Genomic DNA, 18,973 nt, shown 5'->3' on the forward strand with positions numbered 1-18,973 from the left:
CACTCCCTGGATTCGAACAGCAGGAGCTCACCCTGCTCCCTGGATTTGAACCCTCAACCTTCTAGTCAGCAAGTTCAGCGGTTTAACCCGCTGCACCACCGGGGGCTTGAATGTTACATAGACAGGGCTAATACATGTGAATCAAGTAAACGATACGGAAGTGTGAGCTATTGCTCTACTCGCATTTGCATGTTTTTGAACTGCTAGGTTGGTAGAAGCTGGAGTTAACAGCAGGAGCTCACCCTGCTCCCTGGATTCGAACAAACCAATCTTCCAGTCAGCAAGTTCAGCGGTTTAACACGCTGTGCCACCGAGGGTTTGGATGCCACATAGAACGGGCTAATATATGTGAATCAAGTAAACAATACAGAAGTGTGAGAGCGCAAGCATTGTGTGCCGCCATTCTGACATAGTGTTTATTGTAATTTTATATTGTTGTATATTCATATGTCCTTTGTAATTATGATGTTGTTTATTGTTTGTGTTTTCGGTTTGTGTTCGGTCGTTCTTTATTGTAATTATCCCATGTAAGCCGCTCCGAGTCCCCATCGGGGAGATGGGGCGGGGTACAAATAAAGTTTATTATTATTATTATTATTATTATTATTATTATCCACCCCCCCCCAAAAAAAACGACACCGGAGCCGCACGACTGTTGTTTTAATTTTTACCTTTTTTTCCTCTTAAAGATGACTTCCCAATTTACATTAAGACAGTTCTAACAAATTCATTCCTTTTTTTTTCCACAAAAGAGAAATTATCTTCAGTAATTTCTGCCAATAAATAACATTGTTTTTCCACCATTCTTCTCGCAAACAGAACTAAAAAGGAAGGGGGGAAAGAGAAAAGAAAGAAAGAAAGATAGAGAGAAAGGAAGGAAGGAAGGAGGCTACCTCCAGGCAATGGGCAAACATCACTTCGGAATAGCGAGAACCTCCGTCCTCCTCTCGGCCCGTTTCCCGGGGGATGCGGTGCCGGCGCGGCCGGGCTGGGCAAGCACTCCGTAACGGCCGGGCGAGTGGCCGAAATGGGGTGGCCTTGATGAGCTACGTCGGGGAGAGGCGTGTGGGCTGCAGCATCACAGCAGGGCAGGTTCTCCTCAAGGAGGTGAAAGCACCTTTGTTCCTGAAGTTTGGAAGACCCATTGTGGACCCCCCCCCCCTCCTCGTTACATGCACCTTGCTTTTTGTTTGGTTTTGCTTTTTTCACTTTTTTTTGTCATGCAAGATAAAAGGGGAAAAAAAAAAGAAGGCGGCTGATCGGCAACCTCAGTTAACGGGAGGCCGGTGGGCTTCTTTGTGGCCGCACGCGCTTGCCGCTCAAGATTGTCCCTATTATTGAAACATACACACACACACAATCGCACAATGACAAGGGGGAAATGGAGCAGAGCGGGTGGGAAGAGGGACGGGCACAAGATCCTTCTGCAAAGCTGGTTTTGAGATTCCTAAAAATCTAGATTCCTTCTGCACTAACGTTTCAGCCCATTTTACTCAACACGGGACGGCATGGCTTGCACGCCATCACCAGGTTAATCCCTTTCAGATTGCTAGCTTCCTAAGGAAAGGTAAAGGTAAAGTTGTCCCCTTGAATTTAAGTCCAGTCGTGGTGCTCATCTCCATTTCTAAGCCGAAGAGCCGGCGTTGTCCATAGACGCCTCCAAGGCCATGTGGCCATTGGCATGACTGTACGGAGCGCCGTTATCTTCCCACTGGAGCAGTACCTATTGATCCACTCACATTTGCATGTTTAAAAAAACCAAGAATGGGCAACTTGATCTGCCTTGGTCACCTCTAGATTGGACTACTGTAATGCACTCTACGTGGGGCTACCCTTGAAAACGGCTCGGAAATTCCAACTGGTTCAACGGGCGGCCGCCAGGATGTTAACTGGTGCTCCTTACAGAGAGAGGTCAACCCTCTTGTTTAAGGAGCTCCATTAGCTGCTGTTTACCTTCCAATCCCAATTCAAGGTGCAGGTGCTTACCTTCAGAGCCCTAAACAGTTTGAGACCTGCCTACCTACGTGACCGCATCTCCGTCTATGAACCCACGCGTTCTCTTCGTTCATCTGGAGAGGCCCTGCTCACGATCCCACCTGCATTGCAAACGTGGCTGGTGGGGACGAGGGACAGGGCCTTCTCTGTGGTGGCCCCTCGACTTTGGAACACCCTCCCCAAGGACATCAGACAGGCCCCTACATTGGCAATCTTTAGGAAGAGTTTGAAGACCTGGCTTTCCAGAATAGGAAACCCTAGCATTATGTCCCAGAAGCACTTTATCAGAGATTTTAGATTATCTGCACATTGCACTCACCCTAAATCCTATATTTCACCTGTCATACTCAGCACTTTCTAATCTGTACCCATTACATTTGGCCCGGCCCTAGTTTTATTGTGTTATGGTGTATTGTTATTGTTTACTGTTTTGCTTAATGTTTTGATTTGCTTTGTAATGTTACGTGTATTATTATGTTGTTGTTTTATTGAGGCCTTGACCTTTGTAAGCCACATCGAGTCCTTCGGGAGATGCTAGCGGGGTACAAATAAAGTTAATAATAATAATAATAATAATAATAATAATAATAATAATAGGCTCAGAAGTGGTATGGGCAGATCAAAAGACAACCTGGCAAAATGGCACGACCTAAAAGGATCCCACCCCTTGTGTGACCGTGGAGCAGAACAGACAACTCATCAACTGGCATTGTGGTGACGGTTAGAGGTGAGCGTCCTCATTCCGTTTCCCACCAAGTGCAAAGTCCACGCTGTAATGCGCTACCTAAATGCGAAGGGCATGAACACCACTGCAATTCATTGCAAAATTCTCTCAATGTCTTGTCAAAGGCTTCCAAGGCCAGAATCACTGGGTTGTGGTAGGTTTTTTCAGGCTATATGGCCATGTTCTAGAGCAGTGGTTCTCAACCTTCCTAATGCTGGGACCCCTTAATTCATTTCCTCATGTGGTGGTGACCCCTAACCATAACACTATTTTCGTTGCTACTTCACAACTGTAGTTTTGTTACTGTTATGAATCGTCATGTAAATATCTGATCTGCAGGATGGATTTTCATTCACTGGACCAAATTTGGCACAAACACCCCATATGCCCAAATTTTAATACTGGTGGGGTTGGCGCGGGGGCTTAATTGAGTCATTTAGGAGTTGTAGTTGATGGGATTTATAGTTCACCTACAATCCAAGGGCATTCTGTACTCCACCAGCAATGGAATTGAACCAAACTTGGCACACAGCACTCCCCTGACCAACAGAAAATACTGGAAAGGTTTGGTGATTTGATGTGCCTGATGTATCTCTCAAAGAAAGATTCCCCCAGGCACTTCCAAGCCATTAAATGCTAATCAAGGTGGTCAGTTGAAACATTCCCACCTAGCTCCAACAGACAAGAGTCCTTTGTCCCACCCTGGTCATTCCACAGATATATAAACCCATTTTCCTACTTCCAACAGACCTCACAACCTCTGAGGATGTTTGCCATAGATGCAGGAGAAACGTCAGGAGAAAATGCCTCTAGAACATGGCCATATAGCCCGGAAAAACCTACAACAACCCAGTTGAAACATTCCCACCTAGCTCCAACAGACAAGAGTCCTTTGTCCCACCCTGGTCTTTCCACAGATATATAAACCCATTTTCCTACTTCCAACAGACCTCACTACCTCTAAGGATGCTTGCCATAGATGCAGGCGAAACGTCAGGAGAAAATGCCTCTAGAACATGGCCATATAGCCTGGAAAACCTACAACAACCCAGTGTTTCTGGCCATGAAAGCCTTCAACAATACAGATGCCAAGCTGTTTAACCTCAACAGACTGAAAGCCAAAACCAAGGTTACAACAACATGTTATAGAACTCCAGTATGCTGATGACAACGTCGCCTGTGTGCATTCAGAAGAAGACCTACAATAGACTCTAAACACCTTCGCAGAAGCATACGAGAAGCTCGGCCTCCCATTGAACATTGAGAAAACCAAAGTGCTCTTCCAGCAGTCACCAGCCAATCCCTCTCCAATGCCAGAAATACAGCTTAATGGTGTAACAGAAAATGTGGACCATTTCCGCTCCCTTGGCAGCCCCCTCTCCACCAAAGTCAACATTGACACTGAAATTCAACACCGCCTGAGCTCTGCGAGTGCAGCATTCTTCTGAATGAAGCAGAGAGTGTTTGAGGACCGGGACATCCGTAGGGAGACCAAAGTACTTGTTTATAAAGCCATTATCTTCCCAACTCTGCTCTATGCCTGCGAAACGTGGACTGTCTACAGATGTCACATGCAACTGCTGGAACGATTCCATCAGCATTGCGTCCGAAAAATCCTGCAAATCTCTTGGGAAGACAAGCAGACAAACGTCGGCGTGCTGGAAGAAGCAGCAAAGACCACCAGCATTGAAGCGATGGTCCTCCGCCATCAACTCTGCTGGACCGGCCACGTTGTCTGGATGCCCAAAGATCACCGTCTCCCAAAGCAGTTACTCCACTCCAAATTCAAGAACAGAAAGTGGAATGTTGGTGGGCAGGAAAAGAGACTGAAAGATGGGCTCAAAGCCAACCTTAAAAAGAGAGAACTGGGAAGCCCTGGCCCTTGAGTGCTCCAGCTGGAGGTCAGCTGTGACCAGCAGTGCTGTAGAATTTGAAGAGGCACAAATGGAGGGTGAAAGAGAGAAACGTGCCAAGAGGAAGGCGCGTCAAGCCAACCCCGACCAGGACCACCTTCCACCTGGAAACTGATGCCCTCACTGTGGGAGAAAATGCAGGTCGAGAATAGGGCTCCACAGTCACCTACGGACCCACCGCCAGTACACCGACCTTGGAGGACAATGAGAGCTCGCCTAAGTAAAAGTATATTCTCAACATGGAAATTCAGTCTACATGTCAAAAATGATTAATTCTGGCTGCATATGGGTAGCAGTTTTCCCCTCCAATTGTTTCAAAAGTTTGGATAACTCACCACTCCCTGGACAATGCCCTGGAGATTACTGAGAAACCTTTTTTATGTTCGGCCCCATGGACACTTTTTGCTTCTTCAGCCCTACGGAGACCACCAAGGACCACCTTGTCACTGGCTATCTGGGCTTTGTTTCTATCCTTGAGGCAATGGTTCTCAACTGGTGGGTCCTCAGGTGTTTTGGCCTACGACTCCCAGAAATCCCATCCAGTTCAACATCTGTTAGGATTTCTGGGAAATTCACAGGCCAGTCATGCAATGCAACAACCTGAACAAAGGAAGCAATGGGTTGCTGTGTGTTTTCTGGGCTGTATGGCCATGTTCCAGAAGCATTCTCTCTGAGCCCTATGAGGAGCGGCTTAAAGAGCTGGGCATGTTCAGCCTGAAGAAGAGAAGGCTGAGAGGAGACATGAGGAGGGCCATGGATAAATATGTGAAAAGAAGTCGGTGGAGACTCCTTCTTTGGAGGCTTGTAAACAGAGACTGGATGGCCATCTGTCAGGGATGATTTGAATGCAATATTCCTGCTTCTTGGCAGAATGTGGTCGGACTGGATGGCCCAGGAGGTCTCTTCCAACTCTAGGATTCTAAGTCATAGAGAGGAGGGAGCAAGCTTCCTTTCTGCTTCCCTGGAGACTAGGGCGCAAGGGAACAATGGCTTCAAGCTACAAGAGAGGAGATTCCATCTGAACATGAGGAAGAACTTCCTGACTGTGAGAGCCGTTCAGCAGTGGAACTCTCTGCCTCGGTGTATGGTGGAGGCTCCTTCTTTGGAAGCTTTGAAACAGAGGCTGGGTGGCCATCTGTCAGGGGTGATTATAATCTGGCCCTCCAACAGTTTGAGGGACAGTGACCCGGCCCTCTCTTTAAAAAGTTTGAGGACCCCTGGTTTAACCCATTGCGCCACCGGAGGCTCCTGTGAATCCTCACTTACTTGGTTTTAATACTGGTAGCCAGATTTCCCCAGGCATTAAGCACTCGCAGCCAGTCCTTGAATCTGCAAGGCCATTCAGTGCTAATCAAGGTGGCTAATTAGGAGATTTTATTGCATTAATTTAATGTTATTGTCAGGATTTATTGAGTGATGTATGTGTTTTAAATGTGCTTCTATGTATTGCAAAGATGGATGCCACTGTGAATGGAAAATGCTGTGCAGAAATGTTTAGCGTTGAGGCTGTGATTAAGTGAACTTGAGAAAGTAAGATAAGCTTTGTTCTGGTGAGAATCTGAAGGGAGTTGCCAGCTTCAAGCAAGAGAAGATAAGCAGATGTGCAGAAATGTTTTGGCTTTTCGGTTTTGACTAGTCCTCTTCCTGTATGTCGCTCGCTGAAGAAAGATGTGTTTGCTGTGTGTGCTTAGTAAAACTTAGTTTTCTTTTGTAACTCAAAGCCTGCAGAGTCCTTATTTGCAAATCAGTGTCTGTTTGATCTAGTATTCCTTCCGCTGGGCAGCGTCAATCTCTGACAGTTTTAACTAATGTGCTTCTATGTATTGCAAAGATGGATGCCACTGTGAATGGAAAATGCTGTGCAGAAATGTTTAGGCTGTGATTAAGTGAACTTGAGAAAGTAAGATAAGCTTGGTTCTGGTGAGAAACTGAAGGGAGTTGCCAGCCTCTAGCAAGAGAAGATAAGCACATGTGCAGCAGTGTTTTGGCTTTTCGGTTTTGACTAGTCCTCTTCCTGTATGTTGCTCGCTGAAGAAAGATGTGTTTGCTGTGTGTGATTAGTAAAACTTAGTTTTCTTTTGTAACTCAAAGCCTGCAGAGTCCTTATTTGCAAATCAGTGTCTGTTTGATCTAGTATTCCTTCCGCTGGGCAGCGTCAATCTCTGACAGTTTTAACTATTGATGTTTATTGTTGTTATGTTATTTATTGTATTGAATTGTAGGCATCGAATATGTGCCGGCTGGAAGCTGCCCTGAAAAGGGCGGGGTAGAAGTGCCCAAAATAAAATAAATAAAATAAAATAATTGCAACATTCCCACTTGCCTCCAACAGACAAGAGTTCTTTCTCCCACCCTGGACATTCCACAGATATATAATCCCCACTTTCCTAGTTTCCAAGAGACCTCATAACCGCTGAGGATGCCTGTCATAGATGTGGGCGAAATGTCAGGAGAGAATGCTTCTGGAAAATTGCCAGACAGCCCGGAAAGCTCACAGCAACCCAGTGATTCTGGGCCTGCGACAACACAATACGGTCAATATAAAATCAAAGGAGAGATGCTTCCAAATAATTGGAGACTGCAGGCATGCATTCATCAAAGTCCATCTAATGCAGTGGTTCTCAACCTGGGGTCCCCAGATGTGTTTTGGCCTACAACTCCCAGAAATCCCAGCCAACTTACCAGCTGTTAGGATTTCTGGGAGTTGAAGGCCAAAACACATCTGGGGACGGGACCCTAAGTTGAAAACCACTGATCTAACGTGTTATTTCTGAAACCGAGGGATATGTTGAGGGGGCAAAACAGGGAGATTCTCAGCCCCCCAAATTTCCACCCACATTTCTGGATCTGTAACGCAACCCAGGGTTCCCCAAAGGAAAGAGTTTACCAATTGCCCTATGCAACGTGACTTTAATGGAGCATCAAACGCAGTACGAAATAGGAAAAGGGGGAAGAGGTAGGGGGTGGGGGTGGGGGTGGGGAGGACAAAAAGCAAAAGTGGGGAGAGGGGAATTAAAAGATGCCACTTTAAAAACAAGGAGGGTAACGTAAAATGGTTCCAAATCAACCCGACGACAGCATTGCCCTGGGCCATTGGACTGCCCCCCCCCCGCCCACCCCAGCCCACCCCTGCCCACCCCACGGCTCCTTTCCCTCTCGGTAGGGAGGGGCCATCTGTACAGAACAACATTTTATATAAGCACTAGGATTTAGACCCATTCCTAAATACAAAAAAAATTGACATTTTTATATATATCGAACAGAAAATTTAAAAAACTTACAAAATGGTCACCTCTCTGACAGAATGGATGCAAACTGGATTATGGATGCGCCTCCGGGCTAAGTTGGTTCCGTCCCTCCCCCGCCCCCCCCCCCAGCCCCAACCCAAAACCCCCACTTCCATAATAAATAAATAAAATTCGTTAAGTTTTGGATCCTTTACTGGGTGGCCTGGAACCGTTACTGGGTCTTCTTCCCTGTCCCATTCTTTTCGGCAGAGTTTGTGGAGGTTAAGTTCACCGGCCCGTCGGGGTGCTTTGAATCCTTGCGCGGCGGCATGCGCTCGTTCACGCGGTCCAGCCCTCGGGCTTCCTCGAAGCTGCGGATCTTGTGCTGCGGCGAAAATCCACGGATGGCTAGAGCGGGGCGGAAAGAATGAGGAAGGGAGAGAAATGGGGGGCATTGCTGAGTCCGGACCACGTTCGCACTTGCCACGCCGTTGCCACTCAGCGCAGCCGTGGCAGGGAGCACATGTCTCACTTTGGGAGGGAGGGAGGAAGGAAGGAAGGAAGGGCTCTCTTGGTGTTTGAATGAAGCCGATCAAAAAGACAGAACCTGGAAATCTCCAATATGTTTTCCCCATCCAATATCTTCAGAAAATTACCGTATATACTCAAGTATAAGTCGACCCAAATATAAGCCGAGGCAACTAATTATTCCATAAAAAACTGGGGAAACGTATTGACTCGAGTCTAAGCCGAGAGTGAGAAATGCAGCAGCTACTGGTCAATCTATATAAATAAAAATTTAATATTCATTTGTGGGATTAACAGAACTCAAAAACCACTGGACAAATTGACACCAAATTTGGATGCAACACACACAACAACCCAATGTATGTCCTTCACTTATAAAAACACTGAAAAACATGGCAGAAGGGACTTAAAAAGCCCTAAAAGCTGAATGACTAAAGGTAAAAGGGAAGAAAGAGGGAGGGAAGGGGAGGAAAGAAAGAAAGAAAGAAAGAAAAGAAAGAGGGAGGGGGAAAAAGAAGGAAAGGGAGAAGGAAGCATGGAAGCAAAGAGAGAAAGAAGGAAGGAAAGAGGTAGAGAAGGAAGAAAGGAGAGAAAGAGGGAGGGAAAGAAAAAGGGGGAAGGAAAGTTAGAGAAGGAAGGAAGGAGAGAAGGAAAGAAGGAAGGAAAGTGGGAGCGAAGGAAGGGGGAAAATGTAGAGAAAGAGGGAGGGAAGGAAAGAAGGAAAGAGAGAAGGAAGAAAAGAGAGACAGCAGAAGAGAAAGAAAAAGGGCGAAGGAAGGAAAGAGATAGAGAAGGAAGGAAGGAGAGAAGGAAAGAAGGAAGGAAAGTGGGAGCGAAGGAAGGGGGGAAACGTAGAGAAAGAGGGAGGGAAGGAAAGAAGGCAAGAGAAGGAAGAAAAGAGAGACAGCAGAAGAGAAAGAAAAAGGGGGAAGGAAGAAGAGAAGAAAAAAGGAAAGAAGGAAGGAAAGTGGGAGTGAAGGAAGGGGGAAGATGTAGAGAAAGAGGGAGGGAAGGAAAGAAGGAAAGAGAATGAAGAAAAGAGAGACAGCAGAAGAGAAAGAAAAAGGGGGAAGGAAGGAAAGAGCTAGAGAAGGAAGGAAGAAGAGAAGGAAAGACGGGAAGGAAGGAAGGAAAGAGGGAGTGAAGGAAGGAGGGAAAGGAGAGAAAGAGGGAAGGTTGACCACAGCAACGCTTGTGGGTACAGCTAGTTTCAAAATAAAAATAGATACCAATAACATTACATTAAACGAGGTTCAATGTTTTTGAATATTTACCTAAAACTGTAATTTAAGGTAAGACTGTCCAATTCTGATTCAACCATTATTCTAACTTTCTTCAATTTAAGTGTGCTTACGTATCCTTCCAATAATAATAAAGACTAAAATAAGAAAAGTAATAATAATAATAAAGTAAAATAATGTATATGTAATAATAGAGTAAAATAATAAATGTAAAAATAGAGCAAATTAATGTAATAACAATAATAGAGTAAAATAATAAATGTAACATAACAATAATAAATAGAGTAAAATAATAAATGTAATAATAATATATATAATAATATAGTTAATAAATGTGATAACGATAATAGAGTAAAATAATATATGTAACAACAATAATAGAGTAAAATAATAAATGTAAAAATAGAGCAAATTAATGTAATAATAATAGAGTAAAATAATAAATGTAACAATAATAAATAGAGTAAAATAATACATGCAATAATAATAATAAATATAGTTAAATGTGATAATAATAAGAGTAAAATAATACATGTAACAATAATAGAGTAAAATAATGTAAATGTAATAATAATAAATAGAGTAAAATAATAAATGTAAAAATAGAGCAAATTAATGTAATAACAGTAATAGAGTAAAATAATAAATGTAACAATAATAAATAGAGTAAAATAATAAATGTAATAATAATAAATATAGCTAATATGTGTGATAATAATAATACAGTAAAATAATACATATAACAATAATAGAGTAAAATAATGTAAATGTAATAATAATAGAGTAAAATAATAAATGTAAAAATAGAGAAAATTAATAAATGTAATAATACAGTAAAATAATAAATGTAACAATAATAAATAGAGTAAAATAATAAATGCAATAATAATAAATATAGTTAATAAATGTGATAATAATAATACAGTAAAATAATACATGTAACAATAATAGAGTAAAATAATGTAAATGTAATAATAAGAAATAGAGTAAAATAATAAACTTATTTATTTATTTACCACATTTTTATCCCGCCCATTTCAGCCAGAAGGCAACTCAGGGCGGCATACAGATCGGCAACAATTAGATGCCATTTAGAAATAAATATATCAATAAAACCAATTAAATCACATCATAAATACATATAAAATCCATTAAAAAAACTATAAAAATCAATACAAAACCAATGTCTACCAATTCAAATTCCTCATCCGTTTACATAGTCTTAGCCATTCCATGTTTGTATTACAATTTTGTGTTAACTGGTCACGTGGCAACTCCAAACTCCAAATGTAATAATGGAGTAAATTAATAGTAAAATAATAAATGTAATAATAACAATAAATATAGTAAATCAATAAATGTGATAATACTAGAGTAAAATAATACATGTAACAATAATAAATAGAGTAAAAATAATACATGTAATAACAATAAATAATAAATGTAATAATAATAAATAGAGTAAATCAATAAATGTGATAATACTAGAGTGAAATAATACATGTAACAATAATAAATAGAGTAAAAATAATACATGTAATAGCAATAAATAATAAATGTAATAATAATAAATAGAGTAAATCAATAAATGTGATAATAATAGAGTGAAATAATACATGTAACAATAATAGAGTAAAATAATACATGTAATAACAATAAATAGAGTAAAATAATAAATGTAACAATAGAGTAAATTAATAAATGTAATAATAACAATAAATTAATAAATGTAATAATAATAAAGTAAAATAATACATGTAATAAAATAGTAAATAATAAATGTAGTAATAAAAATGGAGTAAAAAAATTAAATGTAATAAAATAATAGAGTAAAATAATGTAAATGTAATGATAACACAGTAAAATAATAATAATAATAATAATAATAATAATAATAATAATAATAACCCAGTAAAATAATAAATAACTTTGTCTTGAGTATAAGCCGAGGGGGGCTTTTTCAACCTAAAAAAGGACTGAAAAACTGGGTTTATGCTCGAGTATATACGGTAAGATTTATTGACGGGAACTCACATAATTACTAGTCAATTGGACAAAACTGGCGGAGGATACTGGGAGTTCAAGTACAACTAGAGTTTTGCCAGTTTCTGTTCCTCATCCTCACTTTCAGAACTGAAAATATTTTGGAAGGTGGAGATCTGCTTATGGTGGTCAAAGGTGTTTAGATAGCTTCAAAAATCTTTCCAATCTTTTGGATAAGAGTATATATATATACATACCCACCATTCGAAGTTTCCCATTCAAGCCACATCCAAATCTCAAAACTTAATGGCATGTCCCCAACCCAAATAATATCTAGGCAAGTCTGTCCCCGTAAAAGAATTAACTCAGTAATTAATTCTATTTTGTATGGCTGGGAATCCAACTCGAAAGAATTCAAGTCAGGTGAAGTCAGACATGTGCTCCGCAACAGGGGCATTAGTATCGTGACACAGCACAACAGCTTTGGAAACTGAATAAACAAACACAAAAAAAATCATAGTGAGAACTAAATCAATGTACTTCAGCACAACACTACACACACCCTCACCCAACACAAAATACACCACAAAAATAGGGGAAATGAACACGTCTTTAGCTAAACAACAGTACAAAAAAGGGGAAAGAAATTCCTAAATCTTGCATGAGCAGGATCCACGTGAAGTGGGGGAGGGCATCGAGAGTGGCGAACCCGTTCACACCTTGGCACAATCTTACACCTCGAAAGGGAAGCCAATGGTGAGGTTTGTGCTTCTGGAACGTGGCCATACAGCCTGGAAAACTCACAGAAACCAAGTGATTACGGCCATGAAAGCCTTTGACAACACTTTGGTTCAGTGTGTTTGAATCCTGTTTTGCTAATGAGGCCTCATTGGAAATGTAAACAGTTGCATCTAACTCCATGTTGTAGTTCTGAAGCCAAGAGAGAAGTGGTTCTCAACCTGTGGGTCCCCGCATGTTTTGGCCTTCAACTCCCAGAAATCCCAACAGCTTACCAGCTTTTGAGATTTCTGGGAGCTGTAGGCCAAAACACTTGGGGACCCACAGGTTGAGAACCACTACAACAGAGAATAGACGCTTGATATGCAGAGAAAGGACAGCCACATCATGGCTTTAGAGACTTCCTACTCTCCTTAGTCAGTGAGCTGAAGCCCAGCCATGTATGTTTCTAGTAAAGGAGCAGAGAGTCAGCAGGGTGCTTTTGTGCTCTAACGCCAGCTGCACCCGTTCCTTGAGAAATCTGACTTGGCCACGGTGGTCCATGCTCTTGTTACATCCCGAATAGACTACTGCAACGCACTCTACGTGGGGCTGCCTTTGAAGACTGCCTGGAAGCTTCAACTAGTCCAACGATCACCAGCTAGGTTGCCCACCAGAGCGATGTACAGGGAACATACAACTCCTTTGTTGCGTCAACTCCACTGGCTGCTGATCAGCTTCCGAGCACAATTCAAAGTGCTGGTTTTAACCTTTAAAGCCCTAAACCAAGGTTCCTCGAACTTTTTAAACAGAGGGCCAGGTCACAGTCCCTCAAATTTTGGAGGGCCAGACTATAATTTGAAAAAAGCACGAATGAATTCCTATGCACACTGCACATATCTTATTTGTAGTGCAAAAAACACTTTAAAACAATACAATAATTAAAATAATTAAAATGAAGAACAATTTTAACAAATATAAACTTATTAGTATTTCAGTGGGAAGTGTGGGCCTACTTTTGGCTGATGAGATAAGGTTGTTGTTGTTGTGTGTTTTCAAGTCGTTTCAGACTTCGGTTGACCCTGAGCAAGGGCCGGGTAAATTACCTTGGAGGGCCGCATTCGGCCCTCGGGCCGTATTCGGCTCTCGGGCCGTAGTTTGAGGACCCCTGCCCTAAACGGTTCTGGCTAAGACCACCTGTCCGAACGTATCTCCTGTTACAAACCATCACAAAGTTTAAGATCTTCAGGAGAGGCCCTACTTTTGATCCCACCACTATCGCAAACACGGTGGATGGGGACGAGAGACAGGGCCTTCTCGGCAGTGGCCCCCCGCCTATGGAACGCCCTCCCTAGAAATATCAGATTGGCCACCTCCCTCTTGTCTTTTAGAAGGAAAACCAAGACCTGGTGATGGGACCAAGCATTGGATCACTGAGCAGCAAGTGGAAGAAGATCACACAACTTAGGGCAATGAATTGACCCGGACTGGCTTTTGGAAACATATAACATATAATGTTATATGTTTATGTTTTATTTTAATTGCTTGTATTGTTCTGATTGTTGCTTGTATTGTTGTGTTCGGGCTCGGCCTCATGTAAGCCGCACTGAGTCCCTTGGGGAGATGGTAGCGGGGTACAAATAAAGTGTTATTATTATTATTATTATTATTATTATTATTATTATTATAACATCGGATTTCGATTTAGTGGATGTGTCTTAATTAATGGTTTTAATTGTTGTTTTAATTTTTTAATATTTCGATTAAATGATGCTTTTGTTAGGCCGCCCTGAGTCCCCTTTCAGGGGGAGAAGGGTGGGGTATAAATATAGCAAATAAATAAACAAAACTTCAATGTGTCTAAAGAGTGAAGGGTGTTCACCAGGCCAATGCCTCTTCCCATTCAGGCCCGCGATGCAAGAAATAAAAACCCTTTGTACTGTTGAGAGTCAGTTCAGGGGAAGGGGAGAGAGACCGAAAAAACACACACAAAACCATCACAGATCTCACAAGAGTCCAGCCATACCTTCCCGTGCCTCTACCGCTTCTACTGTGGCTGTAATACAGAAGGAACAGTGGCATGCAAAAATGAAGACAGAAAAGAGTGAGTGAACGTAGTAACATCACCACGGTTGCTTTGAGATCCACAACCCTCCCAGTCCCAACAGAGGAGGATTGTGAGCATGACCAGCCAGCAGAGAAGGATGGCAACAGGACAGAGAGACGGAAGGGAGCTCGGATGGGCGGCGGAACGGCACGGCACGGCACGGCACCGCGACCCATCGGAACAGAACACAGGACGACAAGGGCCAGCGTTTCCAAGGAGGAGGCGTGTTCCATGCCTGGGCTCCGACATGTCATCAGCTAAGCGGCATTTCCCAGAAAGAGTGTCTGAGGAGAAGGAGACTCGCTTAAGGTCACTCTTAATCCCCGTCCTGGCAATGGGACCGGGGGGGGGGGGGGGGCAGCCGCAGCTCAACCTAAGGCGCTCTTCTACAACTCAAGGAGGGCTTGGGACACACACAGCTCTCACGTTGCATCAGTCCAGCTTCAAAAAGGAATCGTATTACCAAAAAACAACAAACATAGCCAGAACAGACATATCTGTTTCGACAGGCCTTTGATCTAGGTTCTTGTAGGTTTTTTCGGGCTATAGGGTCATGTTCTAGAGGCATTTCTCCTGATGTTTCGCCTGCATCTATGGCAAGCATCCTCACTACCTCTGAGGATGCTTGCCATAGATGCAGGCGAAACGTCAGGAGAAATGCCTCTAGAACATGGCCCTATAGCCCGAAAAAACCTACAAGAACCTAGTGATTCCAGCCATGAAAGCCTTCGACAAGGCCTTTGATCTTTGATATTGTTGCTTTTAAATTGTTTTTAAATTGTGTTAGATCAGTGGTTCTCAACCTTCCTAATGCCATAACCCCTTAATACAGTTCCTCAGGTTGTGGTGACCCCCCCCCCCCAACCATAAAATTATTTTCGTTGCTACTTCATAACTATCATATTGCTACCGTTATGAATCAAAATGATTTGCAGGATGTATTCACTGGACCAAATTTGGCACAAATACCCAATACGCCCAAATTTGAATAATGGTGGGAGTGGGAGTGGGGATGATTTTGTCATTTGGGAGTTGTAGTTGCTGGGGTGTTTATTAGGGCTGTTCAACCACGGAAAAAAATTGTTTCTAAAATCGATTCGTTTTTAGGGGGTTTTTGCGTTTCGTTATTTAAAAGAATTCCGAAATTTTTCTGTAAAAAGGTTCGATATTTATGAAATTTCAGAAATCATAAAATAATTACGAAACAATTACAAATCGATTATGAATCGATTCGTTAATGGCGGCCGCGATCATGCAATACGCTAAAAAAACTTCTGAAGCTTCCCTCTCCCTCTGTTGTTGACTGTTGGTGTGATAATTATATTTTTTTTCACTGAGAAAACAAACAGCAACCCTAAAACTTGCACCAGACATGCGGAAATAATAACGAATCAATAACGAATCAATAACGAATCAATAACGAAACAATTACGAAACAAATTGGAAAAATTCATTTCGTTTTTTAGATGCTCCTGAATGGTTCGTTATTGATTCGTTATAAAAAAAATAACGAATTACAAAATTAACGAACGAAACCACCCAGCCCTAGTGTTTATAGTTCACCTACAATAAAGAGCATTCTTAGCTCCCCCAATAATGGAATTGAACCAAATTTGGCACACAGAACTCCCATGATCAATAGAAAATACTGGAAGGGTTTGGTGGGCATTGATCTTGAGTTTGGGAGCTGTAGTTCACCTACATCCAGAGAGCACTGTGGACTCAAACAATGATGGATCTGGACCAAACTTGGCATAAATACTCAATATAATCAAATGTGAACATTGGTGGAATTTGGGGAAAATAGACCTTGATGTTTGGGCGTTGTAGTTGCTGGGATTTATTGTTCACCTACAATCACAGAGCATTCTGAACCAGTGATAGAACTGGACCAAAGTTCCCACACAGAACCCCGATGGCCAAGAGAAAATACTATGTTTTCTGATGGTCTTTGGTGACCCCTCTGACACCCCCTTGTGACCCCCCCCCAGGGGTCCCGACCCCCAGGTTGAGAAACACGGTGTTAGATTTTAGCCTGTTCTTGTAAGCTGCTCCGAGCATATAAGTTTGAATTATAAATAAATAAATAATATTGCATTACATTATTATTTTATGTATATATATATTACATTACATTACATTATTAGAATAGCACAGGAGACAGGGTGGAACTGTCTTCAGACCCCATCTCTCTTTACTCTGGCACAGTATAGTATAGTATAGTATAGTATTAGGATAGTATAGCAAGGTATTGCTCCTATTTTTATCTCATTAGAGTCTTAGAATCGTTTTTATCTTGTACACGTGGCCCGCCCATTGTTATTGTGATTGTGCTTATTGGAATGTTATTTTATTACTGTGTCTAATAATTTGTTTTTTTCCCCGTTGATGTAATTTGATGATGTTGTTTACTGTTTATACTCTGGTCTTATTCTGTTGTAATACGTTGTCCAGGGTTTGGTCCCATGTAAGCCACTCTGAGTCCCCACTGGGGAGATGGTAGGGGTATAAATAAGGATTATTATTATTATTATTATTATTATTATTATTATTAAGTGCATGGCTTTTAACCTCAGAAAAGCATGGCCATATGAGGCTGACAGCTCCTTAGACTTTTATATTATTCTATTAATTATATTCTATTAATTATATTCTATTAATTCTATTAATTATATTATATTTATTATATATATTATATATTATATATTATATATTAATTTTATATATTAATTTTATATTATATTATATTATATTATATTATATTATATTATATTATATTATATTATATTATATTATATTATATTATATTATATTATACTATATTATAGACTGAGACAGCTGATCAATGCTGTGTTCAAAATTCTGCATTCCAGGGAGTCATTCCTAATTCCAGTCCAATCCAACTACTTGGGACTGCAGTTCCCATCAGCCCTAATCACTGGGCTGCTGGGAGTCATAATCCAAGGCATCCAAGGCCATAAGGTCACTTTTACTAGCAGGCTTTGTTTGGGCTGTGGGGGGGGGGATGATTGGGAAACTATGATTTAATGTGTTTTATTGCATTTGTATGTTTTAAATGTTTTATAATTTGATATGTTATATTTATTACTTGTATGTATAATGAGGCATTGAATTTTGCCGTAATCTGTAAGCCGCTCTGAGTCCCCTCCAGGGTGAGAAGAGCGGGGTATAAATATAGTTAATAAATAATAATTAATAAATAATTTAGAGGGTGCTAAGTTAGGAGAAGTCACTCCAGGACAGTGTTTCTCCACCTTCCTAATGCCGTGACCCCTGAATACAGTCCCTCATGTTGTGGTGACCCCCAACCATAACGTTGTTTTCGTTGCTACTTCATAACAGTCATTTTACTACTGTGATAAATCATAATGTAAATATCAGATATGCAAGATGTATTTTCATTCACTGGACCAAACTGGGCACAAATACCCAATGCACCCACATGTAAATGCTACTGGGATTGGGGGAGGATTGATTTTGGGAGTTGTAGTTGCTGGGATTTATAGTTCACCTCTAATCAAAGAGCATTCTGAACTCCACCAGCGATGGATTTGAACCTAATTTGCCACACAGAACTCCCATGACCAATGGAAAACACTAGAATGGCTTGGTGGGCATTGACCTTGAGTTTGGGAGTTGTAGTTCACCTATATCCAGAGAGCAGTGTGGACTCACGCAATGGTGGATCTGGACCAAACTTGGCACAAATACTCAATATGCACAAATGTGAACACTGGTGGAGCCTGGGGAGAATAGACCTTGACTTTTGGGAGTTGTAGTTGCTGGGATTTATAGTTCATTACAATCAAAGAACATTCTGAACTCCACCAACGATAGAATTGGCTCAAACTTCCCACATGGAATCCCCATGACCATCAGAAAATGCTGTGTGGTCTTTGGTGACCCCTCTGACACCCCTTCGCGACCCCCTCAGGGGTCCTGACCCCCAGGTTGAGAACCACTGCTCTAGGAAATCGGATGAGCTTGATACCCAAAGTTGTGGGATTCCTTACAGACCAAAGGAAGCACTCCTCCCCGCAATACACCGGCAGACCGCAGAAGTTGCTGTGATGGTCTTTGGTGACCCCTCTGACACCCCTTCGCGACCCCCTCAGGGGTCCTGACCCCCAGGTTGAGAACCACTGCTCTAGGAAATCGGATGAGCTTGATACCCAAAGTTGTGGGCTTCCTTACAGACCAAAGGAAGCACTCCTCCCCACAATACACCGGCAGACCGCAGAAGTTGCTGTGATGGTCTTTGGTGACCCCTCTGACACCCCTTTGCGACCCCCTCAGGGGTCCTGACCCCCAGGTTGAGAAACACTGCTCTAGGAAATCGGATGAGCTTGATACCCAAAGTTGTGGGATTCCCTACAGACCAAAGGAAGCACTCCTCCCCGCAATACACCGGCAGACCGCAGAAGTTGCTGTGATGGTCTTTGGTGACCCCTCTGACACCCCTTCGCGACCCCCTCAGGGGTCCTGACCCCCAGGTTGAGAACCACTGCTCTAGGAAA

At 41.9% G+C, this 18,973-nt stretch overlaps 1 protein-coding gene across 4 annotated transcripts in view; it reads right to left on the reverse strand.

Moving 5' to 3' along the window:
* Positions 1–653: 653 nt before the first annotated feature.
* Positions 654–18,973, reverse strand: part of PPP3CC (protein phosphatase 3 catalytic subunit gamma) — a 117,823-nt gene continuing 99,503 nt past the window's right edge. For 2 of the 4 annotated variants that reach the window (XM_060787603.2, XM_060787604.2), the window contains 2 exons: positions 14,355–14,384; positions 654–8,267 (listed from right to left, as the gene is read on the reverse strand). In XM_060787603.2, coding sequence (XP_060643586.1) covers positions 8,092–8,267; positions 14,355–14,384 — 206 coding nt within the window. In that variant the 3' untranslated portion in view covers positions 654–8,091. The remainder of the gene's footprint in view (positions 8,268–14,354; positions 14,385–18,973) is intronic. The other 2 variants (XM_060787606.2, XM_060787607.2) reach the window with 1 other exon arrangement.

This window comes from Anolis sagrei, chromosome 7, assembly GCF_037176765.1.
Source record: "Anolis sagrei isolate rAnoSag1 chromosome 7, rAnoSag1.mat, whole genome shotgun sequence".
Taxonomy (NCBI): Eukaryota; Metazoa; Chordata; class Lepidosauria; order Squamata; family Dactyloidae; genus Anolis; species Anolis sagrei.